This window comes from Diceros bicornis, chromosome 27, assembly GCF_020826845.1.
Source record: "Diceros bicornis minor isolate mBicDic1 chromosome 27, mDicBic1.mat.cur, whole genome shotgun sequence".
Taxonomy (NCBI): Eukaryota; Metazoa; Chordata; class Mammalia; order Perissodactyla; family Rhinocerotidae; genus Diceros; species Diceros bicornis.
In genome coordinates this window covers 13,779,555-13,802,775 of record NC_080766.1, presented here as the reverse complement: position 1 = coordinate 13,802,775, position 23,221 = coordinate 13,779,555, and the positions used below count along the sequence as shown (strand labels likewise).

The following is a 23,221-nucleotide window of genomic DNA, read 5'->3' as shown; positions in this document are numbered from 1 at the left end:
TATTTACTTACTGGATTGCCTTGTCAATACCTAGCCTTTAAAAGATTACCTATGTCATGTCAGAAGATCTCAAGTATTGATCTCTCCTGGGCATACCGGTCATGTTCTTTTAAGGGGTCATATTAGGTAATGGTTTCTTTACCCAAACCCACTCTGTCTTTATATCACAGAATAAGTTGAAGAAAGCAAGTTGACACAGGTTAAATTTCTTAAGCCTATTAAAAGACAATAAAGGCAAATATAAGGAACGAAAACCAAGTATCAATTACCTCTCCTTTTAGCCCATCTCAAATTTTATTGGAGAAGTCTATTTCTGAGTATACTAATCCTGTGATAGTTTGATTTGTCAATAATGCATAAATATCAAAGCCACAGCTTAATCTTAAATGCAAAATGTATAGGTCTTGAACCAATTGACTGTGGCAGGATAAAAATATAACAGTTTCATGTGTAAAACAATTGCATGTAAAACAATATTAAATTTTGCTGGTTCTTGTCTACGATTGAGTGTAGATTAGGAAAATAAATAGAAAACTATAAATTGAAAATTGTATATTTTAGAACCTATTGGCTGCCATATTAACAGTTATCTTCCTAAAGGAAGTAAAATATATCATGCTTTGGCATTATTTTTGAGAAGTCAATTGTCTCATGTACAAAATGAATGTCTTAAGTTTCACCTTCATGATTAAGAATCCCTCATGATTAAGGAGTCTCATTAAGTGTGAGAGGCTAAATAACATAAGGATTATGAGTATAAGCAAAGTTCTTTAAACTACCTGGGCCTCAATTTCATCACCTGAAAAGTGAGGATAATAATAATACTTACTTCATTGAGTTTTTGTGAGGATTAAGTAAATTAAGAACTGTAAACCAGTACCTGGCATATAGTGAACACTCAGAAGTACTGGTTATTATGACAATTAACATGGCCTTTCACCTCAACTTCTTCCTCAACTTTAAAAAATCTAGATTGTATTCTATAATAAAGTTTTACTATGGGACAATTTATTCCACTAAGTTAAATATAAAATAGAAATAAATTATGTTAGCTTGAACATTAAAATTTAATATTCTTCTTCCTTCGGGTCTGTTCAGAATTGCAGCGGTGATAGCCCACATATAAATACAATTTCCATTGCTGAGTGCTCTCTGCATGGTGCCTTAAAAGCTTCCAAACAGCCAGGAATGTACCTAAGAAGTTTCATTAGACCCTTATGCCAGATAAATGAACAGTTTTTATAAACATTTAGTGCAATGCGGGTCATTTTGAAATGAGAGATTCTCTAAGGCACAATAAACATCCCAAATGGAATGTCTCTGAAGTAATGATTTTGTTCTCAAAATAAGTCCACCTTCCAAAAAGTCCGAATTTTAGGAAGGTAAGTATAAAATGAAAAAGGTTATAAGTGGCAGAACACAAATGGTTATGTCTGCATACAAAATATGTAACAGTTCACTGGTGCAAAAACACACTTTTAAACAGGGAAGAGAATCTGGCATGAACAGTTCAATTTGTCAAATAACTGTTACATAAAGGGAAGACACGGCACATACAAAAGAGCAGAAAAGAGCTCTAGTCAGCCAATGAATTAAATATACAAAAGACAAATTAGCTTTCCAAGGGGTTAAAGGCATGTGAGGTTAGTCAATAGACTAAATGCTATGAGAATATAATCCAAAACTAAGGCTCAAGTTGTCCTTCAAACATCAAGACCAAAAAATAATCTCTTACAGAAACGGTTCCCCCACCCCCACATCACCAAGCAGAAACGCCTGGGAAAATCAAGGAGGAATGTACCTTCTGGAAGTAGGCTTTATCCCTGCTACATATGATCACGGCCTACACTCACTCACCAATTTGCCCTGGATATGCAAGTCCATATCATCAGGCTAAAAAACTGAAAAATATCAACAAAAGTACACAAATTCTCATGAAAAAGCATAATTTTCTCATAGAAAACCATAAAAGATCATAGAAATGGACATCAGAGCTGGTTAAATTTAAAGCCCTCTCCCACTCCTTCTTCCTTTCCATCTCTTCTCTCTATTTATTTGCATAGAACCACTGCCTGACTTTCTTTCAGGTACTAAGACTATACAGTTTTCCACAAGCATAAGAAATATCAGAAGTTCTAAAGATATCATTGATTACTTAACAAAGATAACCACCTCTTATCTGTACAATGCCTATCTCTGACCATTCCAAATTACTTTCCAATAGTTACCAATTATGCAATTACTATGTAAGATAGCAAATAGCATTGTCTATTTGTAGACAAAAAATTGAAGTCACAGCGGTTAAGAGGTATTATCAGTTCCTTAGGAAAGCCCCAGAAAATCAATTCTGAGCATTAAATTTACAGAACATCCATTCACCAAACATTTTGAATACTTTTTCTGTACCAGGGACTGCTCTAGACCAGCAATGATCAATGTCCTCATGGAGCTGACAGTGTAGGAAGTAAAATCAATTGTAAATAATTATATATTGTTATTCAAATTATATCAGCCCTGTTTTAGTTTTTGTTTATTTGTTTGGGTTGTTTGTAAGTCATTTACTACTAAAATGGGAAAGGACTGATTAAGATGCCCCCTTCACTGGAGGCTGTACACAGAACTGTAGGTTACCACCGGACAGATTCCAGAAACTTGAGCTGAACTGAGAGATGTATGCAACCTCACTGTAAAGTAGCCCCCTCTTTTGTATGAAATCAAAAGCCTAATAAAGGAGAAAAGATACTGCAATTGGGAAGAAGAGAAAGAGACAATGCCCCTTGTTTCAGAAGTTAATCTTCTCTCAAGCCACCTCTCGCTCACCAGCTCAAGCTGCCTAAGCAACACGTCCCTCAAGGAGGTCCTCTGACCCTTCACCTGCATGAGCATCAGCGTCTCAAAAGCTTTCATCATGAACTGATTGCCCAAGTTCCTCAGAGGTCTGAATGAAGTGATGCAAAATAGTCCCTTGAAGCAGAGACTTGACCTGTGGAATTAATGACCCATATTTTCAAATTGGCAAATACTTTCATTTACAACAGTTACGTGTTCTATATGTAATATTAGAGGGACATGACCTGAACTTTGTGCGAAGGGGGCATGGGGAGGCGGAGGTGATTTTTAAATTTAATCAATTCTGTTAGTGAGCCAAAAGAAAGAATTGTGTTTACATATATATATACAAATATATATATATGTATCTATATATACATTACAAAATACTACTTTATAGATCTGGAGAATTGGTGCTTTTGAGTAATGAAACAGTGAGTGATTATAAAGACATGTGTACTCAAATTTTCTCATACATACTTAGCAACCTAAAATGTGACACAGTTACAGCTAAACTTGAATCTGTAAAATAATTTCAAATTAAATATTAATCAAAGGTACAATTATACCAAATCAATTTCATGCATTACCGTTTTACAGGATGAAAGCAAACTGAAGTATAAATTATTTATAAGAAAAAATAATCCATAATACCATTGAGCTAATTATCACAGTAACTGTAGCATTTCAGGGCAAGGGTAGAGAGAAGAGATTATCTTTGTTCGTATTTTCCCTATCCAAAATTTCATGAATAAATCATGTTTCAACGCTATTGTTAAAAATCTAAAGAAAATTTGAATCTGACACTCTTTAAAATTTTTTTTTTAAAAAGGAGCTTTCACTGAATCCATAACAGCATATAAAAATATTTCTTCATTTGTGTGTGTGTGTGTGTGTGTGTGTGTGTCCTTTGTGGCTTCAATAAAATTTCTTTAAATTTGGAAACATTTCACTCAAATTAACATTCTTTCCTCTCTCTCTTTAGTAGCACTAACTTTTGTGGCTTAAAAAAAGGTTATCATCAACACAACTGAGTTAGCCAAAAGTAGTTACCAATGTCAGGGACTGTATGCTTCCACTGTCTGGATTTTATGTCTTACTTGAAGCAAAAGCAGAAAGAATGTTCTAAAGTTTTTAAATATGTACAATTTTAAATACTTAACCTGTTTATTTTATACTTACATGAAAAATATTTATATTTAAAAATACTCATATTAAAAATTTTATAGTAAATGTCTTTAATTCTATTAATTTTTAAATTTAACACGATAGAAAAATTTGAATTCTATATTTTTTGGTAAGATTCTATGAGGTCACGCCTTTTAAGTGACGTTCAAGCAACATATGTTGGATTATTAAAATAAACATTGGGATGAAATTTTATACTATACATTTAACTATAAATGTTAATGTTAGGTTATCTAACAATTTAGGGGAAAAATGTTTATTATTATTGATGTATATCCATACAAATTTTTTTGAATATCCATGCATAATATATGCTATTTAGTATAAATTCTAAAAACTTAATTCATTCTATTTAAGGTATATTAAATTTATAGTTTGAGCTAATGATCAGAACATGCTGTTAAATAAATTAATGTTGTACTGGAAGCTCTTTTCAGAAAGATTAGCTGAGATGTGCTATCACAAACTTGACTTCTCATTAGTGTTGATTCTAGAAAAAAATTGTTTCTAAATAGGAAAAAAAAAAAAATGAGGCATAAAGTAGACCAGGCAGACAAATACAGTAATTTGTGCAATCTCTCATTTCTACTGGGGAAACAAAATGCCAAATTGTACATTAGCATTTCCAAATATAAAGAAAACATTTTTTTCATTGTTGTCGGTTGGAGGGGATCATTGTATACTACCTTTTACTGACAGAGATTCAGTGATAACACACTCTTTGTGACCTGTGCTAGGTACTACAAGTTAAACATACTGTTTAGAATTAAGTGGGAAATAAACAGAAGTAAATATTTAATTATAATACAGGAGTTACCTTCTGTGATAAAGGAACATAGGTGGTATAGGTAAGGTTAACCTTGAGTTGTGATGGCGGGAGGAGTGGGATCTAAGAAAAGGAGGCTTGGAGGAAAGGATAGCTCTGTTGAGCTCTGAAGCAATAATCAGTTTTTTCCAGATCAAAGGGATGGGAGTGAGAGACTAATAATGCCAGGATCCCACAGATCCTTGCACATCATTTTAGAATTTAAACTTTAAGAGCAATTCAGAATCTCTGAGTGAGCAATCAAGAGGGGCAGATCACATTTTTACTCGTAAAGGAGTATCACAGTCATCTAGGTGCAAAATGATGGTGATACTAATTAGAAAAATAGCAAGGGGGATGGAGATAAGTGGAGAAATGCTAAATCTATTCAGGAAGAAATATCAGCAAGACCTGATAATCACCTGATGTGAACAGATGGAGAAAAAGGAGAAAAGAACCGATCTCAGGTGTCTGGTCTGGAGGGCTGGATGGTTGGCGGTATCATTTTCATAGTGAGGAAATAATAGAGGAAAGGCAGGGATGGAAAGGAAGACAATGTCTTATTCTGGATATTTGAGCTGGAGGCGCCACGAGGACCTCCATACGGAGCTGAGTGTAGAGGTCTAGGCTAGAGATAATAGAACAAGGAGTGAATCGGGACAACTTTGGTAGCCGAATCCAAGGAGGTAGGTGTGGTCATCCCAGGGAGGCCACAGAATCAAAAGAGAAGAACAAATCCTCCAGGATCTTGAACATTTCAGCTATAGGCCAAGAAAGACTCAGCCAGAGAAATAAGAGGAAAATCAATAGCATAGGTGAGGTATACCTTGCTAATTGCCTACTAAATACCCGTTCTCTGTTCTCCCTTTCAACAAAACACCAAATTTTGTTTGGAGAAGAAATGGGCTAGTTAAAAACACATCTCTCCATGCACCTTTGAAATTAAGGATGGCCATGTGACATAGTTCTGGCCAATGTGACATAACAAAATTCTACTCAGTGGGACTTCCGGGAAATTTGTTTTCCTGATTTAAAAAAACCATAGGCTGCTGATTTTTCTACATTCCTCCTTCTAGTACAGCACAGAAAGCTGATACTGAGAGGTGCAGCAGTCACCTTACAACCACAAGGAAGAAAGTCACATATTAAGGTGGGCAGAGCAGAAAAATAAAAGGAAGCTGAATTGTTGATGGCTTCTTGGAGCTGTCAGACTTCTCTCTACAGCCTTTCTCCAGAATCACATTTAAACCTATTTGGTTAAACTGTCTGACTCTGGTTACATGCAGTAGGATGCAATCCTGATCTAGCTGGGGGCCATGAAATTCTAGGAAAGAAAATATTTCACAAAGAAGGTAAACTGTGTCAAAGCCTGTAAGAGGTAAATTAGATCCATAATAGAAGGTAAAGTTTAGAAAGCTGAGGTCAAGGTTAAGAGTAACAAGATATTAGTGAGAGAGAAAGGTAAGGTCGTACACTGTTCTAAGTACCTCTTTGCAAACTTTTGGCAAAGCACCATATTTAAATTTCCTATGTTTAGAATCTTGAATGGATCCCTGTTATGGCCTTCAACGTGCTGATGTAGGAGAGGAAAACATCCCTGGACGACAAAGCAGAAACAGAATAGTATATTGTATTCTTACTCTTACGTTCTAGAAACAAAGGAACCATGAAGATAACCACGCACCTGGAGATACACAGACACTTTTGAAATTGTATGTCCTCCTACAAAGTACCAAATATTAATGTTTACCCAAAATGTTTTCTGACAGGGGCCAGCAGGGTGGCGCAAGCGGTTAAGTGCGTGCACTCCACTGCAGTGGCCGCTGGTTCAGATCCTGGGCGCGCACTGATGCACTGCTTGGCAAGCCACGCTGTGGCGGCATCCCATATAAAGTGGAGGAAGATGGGCATGGATGTTAGCCCAGGGCCAGTCTTACTCAGCAAAACAAAAGAGGAGGATTGGCAGATGTTAGCACAGGGCTGATCTTCCTCACCAAAAAAAAAAAAAAAAAATTTCTGAGAAAACAAATTTTTTTTCTGAAAAAATATTTTGACATTTCATATAAATGTGAGAATGATAATAATTTAGATCTCCTACTTATGTTTCATGTCATTCATTAATATTTTTAAAGCTCTGAAGTATTAAAGAAAAGATATATATATTTAAAGGTTTGTTTAAAGATGTTTTTCCCAAAATTATTTTTTAACAGCTCATAGAAATAATTCACTGTAACATATTTTAAGAAAGGCCACAATGAAATATTTAAATGCTAACCATGCCAATAACAATAGCTTTACAAACCCTCAAAAACATATTTATCATAAAAGACACATCATGTACTAATATATGAAGAATACATATCATTTCACAAATATTTATGTAGATTATAAATCCACTTGTATATGAGAAGATGACTAACTCTGGGAACAGAAAGCTCGTTCTAAATGTAACCATATATGGCACTAGTTTGCCAGCCTTCATGAAATGAAGAGATACATTCTTTGGGACCACATAAATGGAAGAAGTAAACTTAATAATATGCCTAGCACAGTAAGCAGCACATGGAAAAACAGCTACCATTTATATAGTGCTTTGTAGGCCAGGCACAGTTCTAAGCACTCTATATATATCAACTTTTTTAATACTCCCCAAACCTCTATAAGGTAAGAAGAATTAACTTCCTCATTTTATAGGTGAGGGAACTGAAGCATAGAGAGGTTAAGTAAATTCACCAAGGTCACAGACCTATACTAAATGAACATTTATTGAGTTTGTTAGGAACAAAATTTGTTTCAACTTAATGACAGAATTAATTGTAACTAACTACAAAGAGTTTCCACAATGTACTCTATGGACAAGAGCCATGATACAGGGTTAAGAGAACCCACAAACTCCTCTTGGACTAGGTTATAAGAAATATATTGCTATTCCTCTGGGATCGATGACTAAAATTTTGAGGGAGGCTTAAAGAACTGTAACCAACATAGTCCAGAAAGAGCCCATTTCATGGGAGACCATACAGAGACCTAAGTGGTAATTCCTTTTTAAAAAAAGAAAAGAAGGAAAGAAAAAGAAAAATGCTAAGGAATTGACTTTACTGCAACATGACAGTGTCTGACCACAGAATTCTGAGGTCCTCAAGTTATTAGTTTTTGGTGATTTAGGCAAAAGATGAAAGGAGTGGAGGGAAAGGCAACTGTCAACATGTTCTCAATCCACTGGCCATAAAATCATTTCTCCTCTGCTGTGGAATTTTGGCTCATTGCTACTTTCTTTCCTGAGGTGGTCCCAAAGGAAAATATGCTATAATCACATTTTCCAAGAACTCTCTTAATCTTAAGATTCCACAAGGTTGCAACCTGTCCTACACTTCCACTTGAGAACATAGGAAAGTCACTTGGGTAAGCTACAACAAGCACTGAGTTACATGATCAAAATCCTCTCAATGTCCTTCTACATCAAACACAGGCTCCTAATCCATTTTCTGGTGTCTGTCCGAGATAAGAATCTAATAAAAGGGTAACTTAATGTGACTTAATCTAGATAAAGTACAGTATTATCTGGTAAAGAGATATAGGGTGACGGAGAGGGAGAGATTGAGACACAATATAAATCTTTGAGGGGGGTGTCCTTGCTGGCTTTTATTTTAAGTTTTACTCCATCATTTACTGGATAAGATTAAAAATGTCCCCATTCAGGCATACTAAATAACTTGGTCATAAACTTTTATTTCTCTTGACAAGTGTAAAATGTCATATGGGCTATTAAAACCTCAAATTAAACCTTAGGTTAAATACGACACAACTTAAAATGTTACTAAAGCTACAATTCCCACTTTGGATACTAAGAGACTGAGATTAGAAACCGTTTTATTATGCTCAGTACCTAAATTAAACATCAGATATACTTTATTATAAATTAGACCCCACTTAATAATGATCTTCAAACATATGAACTGCTATATAAAAAAAAAGGCTTTTCTGTTGTCACTTAGCATGTAAAATGAAAGAAAGACTTACGCTGTAGCATAGGATTTAAGTAAATTAAAGTAATAACATTGTGTTAACATATGCTGATACATATAAGGGATATTGATGATGGAGGCTAGATAATCTTTTGCTCTGAACCTCTTTTAATACAACAAAGGTCTTCAGATAATTTAAAAGTCAGAGGAATAGATTAAACGACTTCCAAATGACCCTTTCAGCATGGTTCTATTCTTATTAATAAAAGCTGGGTTTTCTATAGTTTTCATTCTAGAAAATGTAAACTAAAATAAAGAATCTAGCATTTCACTTTTGGATTACGTTAAGTAAATACAGCCTTCCATGAATTTATTTAAAAACACCTAAGATACATTTCATGTATTACTTTCCTTGGTAAACAATAGTATGGACACTAATAAAGGTTTGAGTATCTTATTCTCTGCTTAACATCCCACTAGCTGTAAATATTCCTATACAGGAAACATTTTTTTTCCTTCTCCATCCAGGCAAGTGTATTTTACTCTACTCTTCCAAGCTCAATCCGTACCATACCACTAACAACCCCCACCTACCCCCCCCTCCTTTCCTCATGTATGTGTCTTGCTCTCTGTCCTCATGCTTGTTCTCTTTCTCTGTGTGTGTCTCTGTTACTCTGGATGTGTGTCCCTCCCACGCTTTTCTTTCTGTGTCTCTCTCCATTTCTGCCCCTGACTTGCTGTCCCTACCAGTCTCTCACATGCCCCTTCCTACTCTCTCCTGCCTCTACTACTCACTATTTTAGAAACTAACGATAATTCACCTAAAATAATGTTTTACCTGCTTTTCTTAGAAAAAAAAAATCAACTACATTGGACTCACATTCCCAAGAGGTATGTGTTTGACTCTAGGAGATGAGCAGGGATCTATGAACTCCAGTTTAGCACAATCTACACCAGTGCTTCTCAAGCCTTAATTTGCAGATGAGTCATCTTGGAATATTGTTAAAACACAGGGCCTAATTCAGCTGGTCTGGAGTGGGGCCCAACATACAGCATTTCTAACACGCTTCTAGGCGATTCCCATACTGGTCCATGAACCAGATTTCGAGTAGGAACCTCTGGCTGCTGCCTATAGTAGACCCAATCCTTCCCACACCTGAGTTTGTCTCCCCCACATTGCTAGACACAACATTACCATCTGTACGGATTTCTTCTCTCTCTTATCCCTATCTTGCCTGGTTACTGTAGCATCTAAATTTCCATTGGTTTTTACATCTTATTTTAACTAAGTTTTTAAAAAATTTTTATTTCATCAACCAGAGACTGAAACCTAAGATCGTAATAAGAAATTTAAAACTTTACTATGCTGTAATTTGCCATCAAATTTGCTTCATTAAATACAAACCTACTGGACTATGATAACAGCTTTACACATAATATATAGATTTCTGGCAAAGTACAAGAATGCAGATAATTCTGCTTTACTTAACACTTATTTGATGTATTTTTTTTCCCTATCCAGAAAGAAAGAGAGAAAGTAAAGACCCTTAGGTCCTGCTTTGCATATATAAAGTCTCTCTAGGGAACTTGAGAAAACCCCTTCAGGTATTGCCAATACTGTTTCCTTATCAGTCAGGGAGTTTAACCCCTGTCCTCTTTTTTTTCTATTAGACAGTCATTAGGGTCATAAACACACATTGATGTTACTCAGAGGGGGTCACTATATTTAGAGAGCCAGTTCTACACTTATCAGAACCTAAAAAGAACTCATTTGGCTTTTTATACTATTGGAAGTCAGCTAAATTCCCTGAGTAATGTTATTTCCAGAAGAGCTACTTAAATATTCCAGAACCTTGGAAGAAAGAAAAGCTCCCAGGAAAATAGTACCTGATTACTGTATTCTAAGCACTTGGCTTCCAAATGAGTATTTGACATCATGTGAACTACATGACTTTATAAAGAAGTTGTTTGGGAAATGAGTGAAAAGGGTAGATTAGACTGTTCTTTGAAGTGGCGTTATGATGCTTTATGATGTTCATCATAAATGGAATAAAACACTTTTTTTTTTTTGTGAGGAAGACTGGCCCTGAGCTAACACCTGTTGCCAATCTTCCTCTTTTTTCTCTTTTTCTCCCCAAAGCCCCAGTACATAGTTATATATCCTAGTTGTAGGTCCTTCTACTTCTTCTATGTGGGACGCTGCCTCAGCACGGCTTGAGCGGTGTATAGGTCCGTGCCCAGGATCCAAAAGTGGCAAACCCCAGGCTACCAAAGTGGAGTGCGCGAACTTAACCGCTATGCCACCAGGCCGGCCCTGGAATAAAACACTTCTAAGTTACATGTTACATCACTTCACTTACAATGTGCCAGGAATGGTGCTAGGCGCTTGGGTTACAGCACGGTTCCAGAGGAGGTGACCCCTGAGCTGACTGTAAGGGACTGACCAGTGGAACAGGAAGAGAAGCACATTCCAGGCCGAGGAAACAGAGGAAAGTGCAATTTCTTGGGACCGTGATGGGCTGGAGCAGACTGAACCACTGTTAGCCATTCAAAGCTAACATAACCCAATCCAAACTCTCACCTCCACTTGCATGGTCATTGACTTGACTTGGACTTTGCCATCACCAATCACTGCATCTCTTGCAAAATCTCAACTTCTGCTGTCTCACCCTCCAAAATTAAACCAATCTCCAAATCCAATCCTTGCTTTTCTCTTCGTCTTCATTACTACCACCTGCTTCAAACTAGCACCATCTCCCGCCTGGAATACTGCAACAGCTTCCTAATTGGTCTCCCCCAATAATTCTGCAACTCATTCTCTGCACATGTAGTACTCAAGTACCATATGAGTGACATTTTAAAATGTCAATCAGATCGTGTCACGTCCATCACTGCTTAAAAACTTTCTTTGGCTCTCACAGCACTGAACATACAATCCAACATCATTAACCTGGTTACAGGACCCTGCATGACCTAGCCCCAGCCTACCAATCTAGCCGTCTCCCTGACTCATATTCCATACTGACCATCTTTCATTTTCTCAAATATGCCCAAGTCTATCATTTTCTCATGGCCTTTGAGATGTACTGTTTGCTCTTTTTGGCAAAATGCTTTTTCTTTTACTCTGTGCCTTGGTAACATCCATACATATTTCAGCTCTTAGCTTAACCCCAATCCATCCCAGCACTTGTCACAATTTTTAAGGATAAAAGTTATTTGTAGGGTTAGCTGCATATTTTCTGTCCTCCTTCCTCACTATACTGCAATTTCCATGAAGGCAGAACCCACTTCTTTTTGTTCACCACCTAATAGCTAGAGCTAAGCAGAACACCTGGGAAGAGGTTTTAGAAAAAACCACCAATTATTTTTGGATAAACTATATTTTGGTATTCTTCATATTTTTATTTAATTTCTGACTTTTTAAAAACAGTTGTTTTTAAAAACAACATTTTTAATGCCCATGTTGTGTGACAAAGAGACAAAAGAACTTTTATGCCTCCCAAAACATTCAATAGTGCTTTATTCTAACCTGACAAAAAAAGTTTAAATTGATAATTAAGGACAGCTTAAGTTAATTTACATTATATTAAGTAATATTAATTATACTAAGAAGGTTTAGGTATATTTTATTAAATAAACATCTCTGAAGCAAAAGTTTTAAAACAAATTCAAATGGTTGTCAAGTTAGTCTGTGTATGTGGAAAGACTTCTAGCATTTAAATCATAAGTAAATTAGGATTAAAAGGAAGAATGATATGATGATAAGATTTGAGAGATTCCAACCATATCCACCTTGTAATTTTAGTTTTTAAAGACACTACTGTTAATATGAGGAGATGCTGCCAAGAATTATAAATAACTATTTATAATTATTATAATTATAATTAATTATAAATTATAAATAAATAAATAAATTATAAATAACTATATGCTGAATTGATTTTCTGGAAGCCTCGAGGGGCTTTATATCTAAGCATCAACTAGTGTTGAAATAACCATCTTAGCACTTTTCAGCATGTATGAACACCATCTACTTTTTGAGAAACTAAAAGGAGTGGCTCATGAGACCAGTAATGTAACCTTTAACCCCAAGATTACTGGATTAAATCTGGTCCAGGACGGCGTATCTAGTAATATTTAGCAGACAGAAGCTGTTTTGTAGCATCTCATCTAGAGAGCTAAACTGTTCCATTTAGTCTTTATGACATAGCTATGTGTTCTAACACACGCAATGTCTTTTTCTGGCCATCTAAGAAAAAACTAAATATTAATTGAATAGTAAATAGTTTTTCCTAGAGAATATATAGGGACGTTAGGATATCTAGAAGGATAACCACCAAAATTGCAACAGTAGCTAACTCTGGGTAATGAAATTACAAGAGCATGTGTGTATTTTATAAGTGTTCTCTATTGAACATATATTAGTTCTGTAATCAGAAAATAAAATACAAGTTTTCACCATTATTTAAAAATGATCTCTGTAAGCTTATTGATCATCTTCATTAACCTGTTATTGGGAGTAAAGGAAAGTATATAATGTGCTCCCACTTTAAGATCTTTCTCCAAATTTACTAAAGATTCATATATAACAGTTACATGAGATGAATGAAAAACAGTATAAGTTTGCCTAAGTCAAGAAGTTAACTGAACACATATCTTGAACCTATAATTTAATTATCTAACTAAAAGAAATTTTAAGATAGACTATAACCTGTTGAATAGTACATTCTCTGACACGGCCATCTCCTCTAACACTCACATTCAAATGGTCAGCAAACTTTGTCCTTTTCTGCTAAAACATCCACTGAAACTCAACCTTCTCTGTATGCTCATCATCACTACCATCTCTCACATGGATTATGGAATATGGGTTTCTGCTTTTACATTTCATATTAAATATTCTTTGGAAAGATAGAATCAAAAAAATGAAAGTGAATTTTTATGTGCTTTGAAAAAAAAAATGACAGCTGTCTTTTCTCTTTATGGGGTACCCAAAGGATGATGCTCTAACTTTTCCCCAAAAATACAGAATTCACACTACATTTACTTGAAGACATAATGTGTCTACCCTTGACGTATGACAATTTAAATCTGACATTTGGATGTAACAAATGGTCTGATGGATTTACTACTGACATCGTGGAGATTTCATGATTTTTTCCCCTGATTTTCTGATTTTTATTTCTCAGTTACTTAAGATGATAAAATAACTATAAACCCAACAGAAAAGCCAAACATGAGTGTCATAAAAGGCAGTGCTATATACCGAATGCTTGTGTCCCCCTAAAATTCCTATGTTGAAGCCTTAACATGCAATGTGACAGCATTTGGGAGGTAACTGGGGTTGGATGAGTTCATAGGAGTAGACTCCAATGATGGGATTGGTGCCCCTTATACAAGCAAAAAGAAACCAGAGCTCTCTCTGCCATGTGAGGAAACCAGAAGAGAACTCTCACCAGAACCCAAGCATGCTGGCAGCATGATCTCTGACTTTCCAGCCTCTAGAACTGTGAGAAATAAATGTCTGTTGTTTAAGCCACTCAGTCCAAGGTTTTATTTACAGCAGCCCGAACTGACTAAGACAGGCAGCGAGAAAAGATACACTCTGATTTACAGCAAGAACTCAAGTCTCTAGTAAATATAATTATGTCACGGAACCTAGCAATATGGCTTCTTTACTTAGGTGAACAAATATGTAAATTTAAAAAGAAAAATCTAATGTTATCCCAATTGTAAAAGTTATAAAAATGAATTTTTTCATTTGTCCCTGAACAAAAAGGATTTGAGTCAACACTACTTGCATGTCCTACATTAGCAACGAGGATCCAAAGGTAAGGGCAAATTTCTCATACCACTGACCTCAGTTCAAGATGGAATTTAATATATTCAACATGCTCTTTACTTAACCAGAAATTAATTTAAGAAATTTAATTACTGAAGCACTTTATTTAAATTTTAGTATATTAACACATATATCTTCAAATTCAAGTCAGAAGCATCCAGACCTCCTTTGTGTAAATGATCCTAGCATCTGACCATAATAGAACTAAAAAGAAAAAAGTAGTAAAAACAACAGCACCAAAAATTAGATTTATGATTTATAATTATGTGTCAGTGTCTGTGCTACACACTTTATATGCATTATTTCATTTAATCATGAACCAATTTTAGAACAAAGAGTCAGTTTGCATTTTAGAATATGAGTGCACAAGAAAGGGGAAAGATAGTTTAAAACCATTAAACTAAATGACTCTTTAACCTTTTTCCTTTGAATCATGAAAACAAACATAAGATATATAAATGTTTTAGAATCTAGTTAAAGCCCTTCAAAATGGCAAGTTTTAAAAAAAGATGAAACAAAGTAAGTAGAGGAAACAAGGGATATTTTTAAATATTTATAAAGCAATATAAAACTAGTTCAATTTCAAAGATAAGAAGTCTGTCAGGATACAATACGTGTATGTATGTGTGTGTGTGCACACATACAAGCAATCAATATTTTATAATATAATGGTATATTACATTTCCACCTGCTCATTTGAACTATTTCACCTCCAGGAGTGATCCTTCTATCTTCCATGGTCCAGATTTTGAAAATACACTCTATTGTACCCAGGTAAACATATGACTACTTACCATACATGGTCAGTTCACTTTCTCATTTTATCCAAATGAGGAAAATTGTATACCTCAAATTCTAAGTCACCTGATCATCATTTAATATTAAATGATCCTCCTTAAGCATATTGTTCGTAACAACAACAATACTAATAACAACAAAAGATCATAATGCATTGAAAGCAGTGAGGAAATATTACTCTGAAATACATTTTACCTCAAAGTAATTACTGTTAAAAAGCACCCCAGTTAATAAAATCTGGGAAGACAATCTTTGATTAATTGAACAAAACATATTTTTTTTTCCAGGAAAGATAGTTCTTCTGTGATTTTGCTGCTAAGACAGCCAGCAGATGTCTGCCTAGTCTGAAGGGAATTTCTCTTCCTCAGGAGAAACAGCTTAAATAGGAAACAAACAGCCATATGCTGACTGTGCACTGCTTAGCAGATGACGCAGAGAGCCATGTCCTACAATGGAAGGTATGGAGGTCCAAGTTCAAATTAATTTCCTTAAAATTCAATGCAATTACCCAAGATCAAATTACTTATTAAATATAAGTTGCATCAAAGAATTGTGCTATCAATTTGTGCCACGCATAAAATGGAATTCTAAATTTAATAATCGGTAACGTTTGAATATAGGAGAATGAACCCATAAAATATTTTCCTAAACATTTAGTAGACTTTGAAACAGAGTCAATACAAAACAAACAAGAAAATACTACTTGCAAGACCGTATTAGAAATCTGTTTTTAAAATTGAATTAGATAAAACGAGTTTTTATAAATCTTAGAAACAGCAATATCTCCTAAATTTTCCAACTTAATATTCTCATCAAGATATATCATTCTTGGTTTGCAATGAAAACTAATAATTAAAAAATAAATTTAAAAAATGCGTCTGTGATTAAAAATCCTTTTCCTTTACAGAGATAAACTTCCAAAAATTCCAGGTGGAAACTTTAGGTATAAGGACTACTACCTATTTCTTAGCATTCCAATTTTTAGACTTTATAATTGAGTGAGATAAGTTTAATTGCATCAAAACTGAGTTTTCAAGAACAAGGAATACAGCTTTCACCACAAGGCAAGGATCAGCACCAAAAGGTTGGTCAATGCTTTTCACTGGGTCTAACCTGGTTATAATCGGGATTTAAAAGAAAGTAAAAATACATAATCCCAAAGAAAACCAATAAATACAATTCTTTTGGTGCGTTATTAAGTTTAAATAAATATTAAAAACACAATAGACAAGAATATTATTATTTCCATATAGAAAGGAAGGATTTAAATGACATTCTATATCATTTTTTTTCTAATGTTTGAGAGATTGACAATTGTTAGGAACCAAGAAATCCAGTTGTTATTACAGCTGTAAAACTTGGTTTAAAGGCAAATAAAACACAGATAGATGTTTTTAAAAGCATGACCAACAACTGTGCTGTGAAACCTGTGTTGCCTCAAGGTACTTCGTTAATGCTATTACTTTGGGCTACAGCAACACTAAGAAATTAGAGGCAATCTTCGTCTTCCTGTGTTTGAGCCTTTGGGAAGAATAAGAATAGTTCTTATTGAACTTCTAGTACCTCAACTAAGGAAATATGAAAAGAAAATGTAGTAATATTCTCCAGGAAAAAAAAAAAACTGTAATAGTACTTTATAGATTTAACCTATAGCAAATACTACCCATGTTCCCCTGCTCCTCCCCCCCCATTATTTAGGTAACATACAAAAGGCTAGTTTAGATTTGAGGATGAAAATACATTTAAAAATGGGAATGAGCAGTAATCATTGTCTAAAATAACGGAAATACACATGAATTAAAAACCACATATCTATTTGTAGTGCACTGAAGCATAAATTTACTAAATAATAGTTTCCAAATTCTTTTCAACACATAAAACCCACTTTTAACTACAGAGTACTTAATTTTTCTCATATAACTAATGTGTCCAAATAATACAATTTATCCAAATAAAAAATGCTTTTAATTATTGTAATTAAACTAGTATAAAAGTTATTGGAAGCAAACACTACTCAAACTTTTTTCAGGCTTTCAAATTATTATTATCACTAATAAGGATCCTTATAATCAAACTATCCTTATTAACATCAAACTATAATTGATAAACATACAGTATCTATACATTTCTCCCTTTCCAAGTATATAAATTGTTACTGAATATGATTTTAAATATTTTTAAAGTACTTTTATTAAATTTTTTTCAGTAAATTATAATCTTTTTTCTCTGGAGCTGGAAAACGTTTTAGAGACATAATGAGCAACACCACACTAAAATTTGCAAATTATGCATGCAGAGACTACGTATTTGAATATTTTACTGGCAAAAGTTATAGAATGATCTTACGTCTAGTTTCAATTCCGCAATGGTATATTTGTTCACTAAAGACTGGAAGTGCTTTTCCCATAATGAACTCTCAAGCCAACGGAATGTCTAGCTTAGAAAAAGAACTTAACTGGAAACTAATAGACTCTTTTAAAATATCTACACAAAACCCAGATTAGAAAAGACAGTTCTCTAAATCCTAGTGCATTAAGGGTATCTTGATCATCTGAGGTACAACTGGTGGTGTTTTGAAAAGGAAGATCCCGAGAGTAAGCATTTAGACCTTCTATTCAAGTCTATAACCATTTTTTAAAATTCTGACAATGATAAGAAAGCACGTAGAGTAGCAAATAACACAGAAACATGAGATGATCTTTGATATTTCTGTTGGTACACACTTCATTTACAAGGAATTATAATTCCAGAGAATAAACAATCACTCTGTTTTTCCTCCTGGTCTTCAGTTTCTTTCCTACCCAATATAGGAGTTGGCCTATGTCATCTACATCATCTTTCTTGAGTCTCTAAGTTTGTTTTCAAATGTTAACTTAAATTTATCTCCACAGGGAATAATTATCCTTAAATATAAATGTGTCAAGAGTTAGAAAAGTGCTAATATTATAACTTTCAAAGATGACTTTATCAAAACATATATGTCGTTTTATAACTAAGTTGAAACTTTAAACTTCTTTTGCTTGTGCTATACTCAAAGTTGGGCTTAAAAAAAAAAGACAAAGAAAAATAGCTTTCTGTTGTGATTATAGCTTTTACACATCTCACTGATTTACTTCTAAGACCTTCACTGAGAATCAAGGCAGTAAGAGCGAGTACACTAAATTCATTATCAATTAACTGAGATTAGAGACATATAAAGTTGGGTTTCAGGTTTATATGTCTGACATAGTTTTAAATGGTTACTTTAACTTTTTATTCTATCTACTTAAATTTTATGCTCATATCAGACATCTTTGGCATTCTGTCTCAACTTAAGTACTACATAGCTCTGTGAGTCTGATCAAATTATCTGAATTCTCTGGGGCTGATTCCACATTAATAATATGATTGAGTTGGAATAATTTGTCTCCAAATTCCTTGCTACATCTGTAATTTTATAATTATCTGTGGTGTTATATATCCAACTAGTTGAATGTTGAAGACAATGTTAGAGATTATGAAAACTGGTGACCTAATTAAAATTTTGAACATAAATTATGTCCAAATATCAATCATCTTGGAAAACATTATATATAAATATATGCATAGTTAAATATACACTTTCACATATAATTACATCTCAACAAAGTGAATTAGATTTAAATTTCATTTGTTTTTCCAATCCCCTTACAATTCTCAATTTCTGTCATATATACATATACACAGCAGGATTCTTTCAAGGGAATGAAACTTTCTGGCTACCTCTTGAATGTTTATTGAAAAAAAGAGAAGCCCAATTCTCATTCAAATAGAATACACATCTAGACTCTAAATATAACAATTTAATCATTAGTCTCAAATCCTTCTTGAGGTAATATCAAACGAGCTGCATTTGATATTTATATAAATAAACTGAACCATTAACTCCCTGAAGGTTACATACGCGTGCTTTTCTCCCAGGCTGCACTACAGTACCCAAGATACTACCGTATGAGGTATATACATACATTTCCTTGGCTACAGCTTTACCAGAAGTATAACATATTTCTAAGAACCAGAAACAGTTTAAAACCATACCTTATACTACCTGTTGAAGGTATTTCTCCTAATGAAGGCAAACGAAAAATATCCCATGCTATTCTTTTTACAAAAACACACATATTCAATATATTTATAAGCAACAAAGGAGGAGAATAAATCAATTTCAATGACAATGTTCAACAGAAAACAGCTCCAAATCAAAAGTAAAATAGTTCAACAATTACGTATAAACCCAAGTTTAACTTGAATAACCAGCTAGGACGAGAAATATAGAAAATTCAAACAAATAGTGAATTGTGTTCACATACAAAGCTAGAGATCTTCCTCAGGTGAAGCCTGGGATATAGGTTTGATTTTTTATTACCGTTACCAAGGCAAATGATTGCACTCTGCCATTCCCTCTCCCAAACACAGAAAGCCCATGTTACTTACTAGCTACCTCCAGCGACGCATTGTGACTCACGGCCTCTCCGAGGTAATTCCTTGCTACACAGACGTAGACCCCTTCATCAGGCCTACTTTTTCGTCCATGTACTATACGTAAGAAAAATAAAGATCCACTTGGCAGCAACATTCGGTGTGAGCGAGGGTCATCTTTGTCTGTCTCTACTCTCTCCCCCCCTTTGTACCATTCAATAGTGGGTGTGGGGCGGCCTTCGGCTTTACAGTTCAAAGTTGCAGGTTCTCCTTTTGAGACAATTAGGTCTGAAGGGTGTTCAACAATGCGAGGTGGAAAATCTTCCTGACGAAGACGGGAGCCTGCAGAATTGACAAAATATTTTCATAGTATCACTTGAAAATAATGAAAGTCTTATTTCAAAAGCCTAGGCTTAAGACTACTATTTAAACACTGCATAATATTAACCTATCCTTCCTATCCTATTTACTAACTAATCCTTCTGGTGTCTGTGTTGACTACACCTTCCAATTCCTGAATCCTTTTGACCCTCCACTTACAAAGTTCTCTTGCTTAAACTTTGCCTGTACAAATCCTGTCTGCTCTTCAAATCCCTTGTCCACGAATCCTTTCAGAACCCATAACCCCGTCTGTTTATACCATGTATGTGCATGTTTTTACAGAGGAATGTGTAAGCGAATTGCTGAGTATTACATATAATGGCATGACTTCCTGGAATCTTCTTTTTAACTAACATCAATCAATGCTTTAACAAAACATATGCTATGTACTAATGAACATTACATTCAAATATATAATGAAACTATTCTTTATATAGACTTTCACATCTTCCTAAATAATAAAAGTATCTATATGTGTGTGTGTATATACATACTTTCCCAGAGTTATTAACAAATTAATTTCATTAGTTACTAATAATCATGTTAATATTTTAATAAAACTTCAAACATAAATGTTAAATAATTGAGTTTAAATAATTAAATATAATACTAAATGGAAAAGGATATTGGGTGAGGGGCTACATTCTAGACCTTATGGATTACTTAATAAGTGAAGTCTTGAATGTATGTGTCATTTAAATATTTTCTGTATCTGTACCTTATTTTTTCCAGTGAGACCATAATCTCTAAAACAGGGATCAAGTTTTATATTTTTAATATTGCTTCCTTATTGCTGCCATGGATAGATTTAACATGTATGTTTCTTAGAGAAATTCAACAGCCCAAGGCTTAATGTAATTGAGCCCCAAACCTTGTTCTCATCTAATGTTCCAATCTCAATGAATAATGAAAAGTAGAGACGTCTTCCTTGACATCTCTCTTTCTGCCCCCTAGCCCTCCCCCAAATTTCTCAAATCAATCTATTCATCTCCATCTCTACAGCCAGCTACCATCCTAGATCAAACACCTATTAATTCCCACCAGAATTTAGGAAAGCTCTTAAGTAGCTTCACTTCAATGTAGCCAGATGAAGTCTTTGAAATGCAAATACAGTCTGGGTCCTCCCCTACTTCAGTGGCTCTTAAAATAAAGTCATTGCTCTTAAGATAAAGTCCTTAACAAGACCTACAGAAGTCAGCGTGCACTACCCCATCCAGCTCTCCAGACTCTTCCTACTCCGCTCCTTTCTCTGCTGTCTTCACCTCAGCCTTCTGCTAGTTCCACAAATAGAGTGTGCTTCCTCCTGCCACAGGCCCATACCTGCTACTGGGTCTGGGCTCGAAATAATCTTATCCTAGTTTACACTCACTCTTCTTTCAAATCTTTGCCCTCCCTCCTCTTTACAACAAAAATTAAATGCCTCTTTTAGAAACCTAAACAGCACTATATGGCTACCCTTGGTAAGAATGATCAGAATTATAATTTTCATTTACTTGTTTGATGCTTCAAATATTGTCTGTCTTTCCTACTATTCTGTAAGATCTATGGGTCTGATTTTGCTCCCAGTTGCTTCTCATGTTTGGCAGTGTTGAGCACACTATACATACTCAATAAACATGAGTGGAAAAAATGAAAAAATGAATAAAGTGCTGACAGGAAAGACCTATTTGAGTGCAATGATCTGAAGCTTAATAATCATGTATACTATAAAGAGATTTTAAAAGATTTTATTTTTTAAATTGTAACCAATATGCATACTATTTAACCTTCACTAGACGGTAAGATCTGCATGGAGCTTATTTCTCTGTCTCATTTGTAATTAATGCAATTAACATTTTTTCTTAATGAAATGAATAAAAGAATGATGTAACTAAAAGATCTATTCTTTGCTTATATCCACCACAAAACAAAAACATTATAACCTGAAATATTTATAGTTTTATCATCTGAAATATTGAGAAATCACTTTAGGGCACAGTATACAGCATACTGTAAGTTCTTTAAATGAAACCAGGCTCTAAAAGAGGAGTAAATAAACCAGCAACATGGAAAAAAATAACTTGGAAACTCAAACTCTCTCACACAGGCTGTATGGAAGTCAAATGAAATTTAAATTGGATTTTAGATAACTTAATTACAAGTGCTGTAAAACTTCAGAAAATAAAGCATTCTGATATATTACTGACCTTTACTTCGGCTGCAATTATGAAAGGTGGATGCTAATGACGATCAACTGCTGAGGTAATATACATTTAATTAAGGCAAATTTTAAATTCTGAAAGTCCATTTCAGATAGGAAATAGGGATGCATTTGTTGCTTTAAGAATACAAAAAAAAGGGCACGTAAGACTGCATGAGTAGGGCAGAGAAGGCATCCTGAGACATGAAACTTGAGATAAGTCTCAAAAAATGAGTCAGGAAGAAAAGAAAGGAGATGGTTTCACCCAGAGGCACAGCTATAAAATAATATGGTACATGTGGAAGACCAGCAGGTAGGTTAGTATGGCCTGATAAAAGGTGCATCTGAGAGATTAGGAAGCATGTGCCTGAAGAAGTAGCTAGAAGCAATAAGGCTTTGTGCAACAAGCCAAAGTCCTGGAACCCAACTGAAGGCAATGACAATATTTAAATATTTTAAGCAAAGGGATCGTATGATCACGTTTGGTTTTAAAGAGCTCACTATTGGTAATATGAGACTGGACTGTAGCAGGCTAAGCTAGGAAGGAATTAGTTAAGACACTTTTGTACTCTTTAAACAATAGATTCTGAAAACTTGAATTTGGATATTGACAGACAGAAGGGAAAACAGAGGGAAGAATCTAGAGATATTTAGTTACAATATCAACAGAATCTACTCACTGGCAACGTGGGAGCAGGTGGAAATGGAAAATGCACAGGATGTAGGAGAAGCAGAAGATAGAGAGAGTCCACGTTCTGATCTGAGCAATGGGTGAAGAGCAGTGAAGGTAGAGAACA

The 23,221-nt window shown here is 34.6% G+C and overlaps 1 protein-coding gene across 1 annotated transcript in view; it reads right to left on the bottom strand.

Annotated features, from left to right (window-relative positions):
* Positions 1–23,221, bottom strand: part of ROBO1 (roundabout guidance receptor 1) — a 482,076-nt gene that overhangs the window by 295,404 nt on the left and 163,451 nt on the right. The window contains exon 2 of the mRNA XM_058570690.1: positions 19,880–20,206. Within this exon, the coding sequence (XP_058426673.1) occupies positions 19,880–20,206 (327 nt within the window). The remainder of the gene's footprint in view (positions 1–19,879; positions 20,207–23,221) is intronic.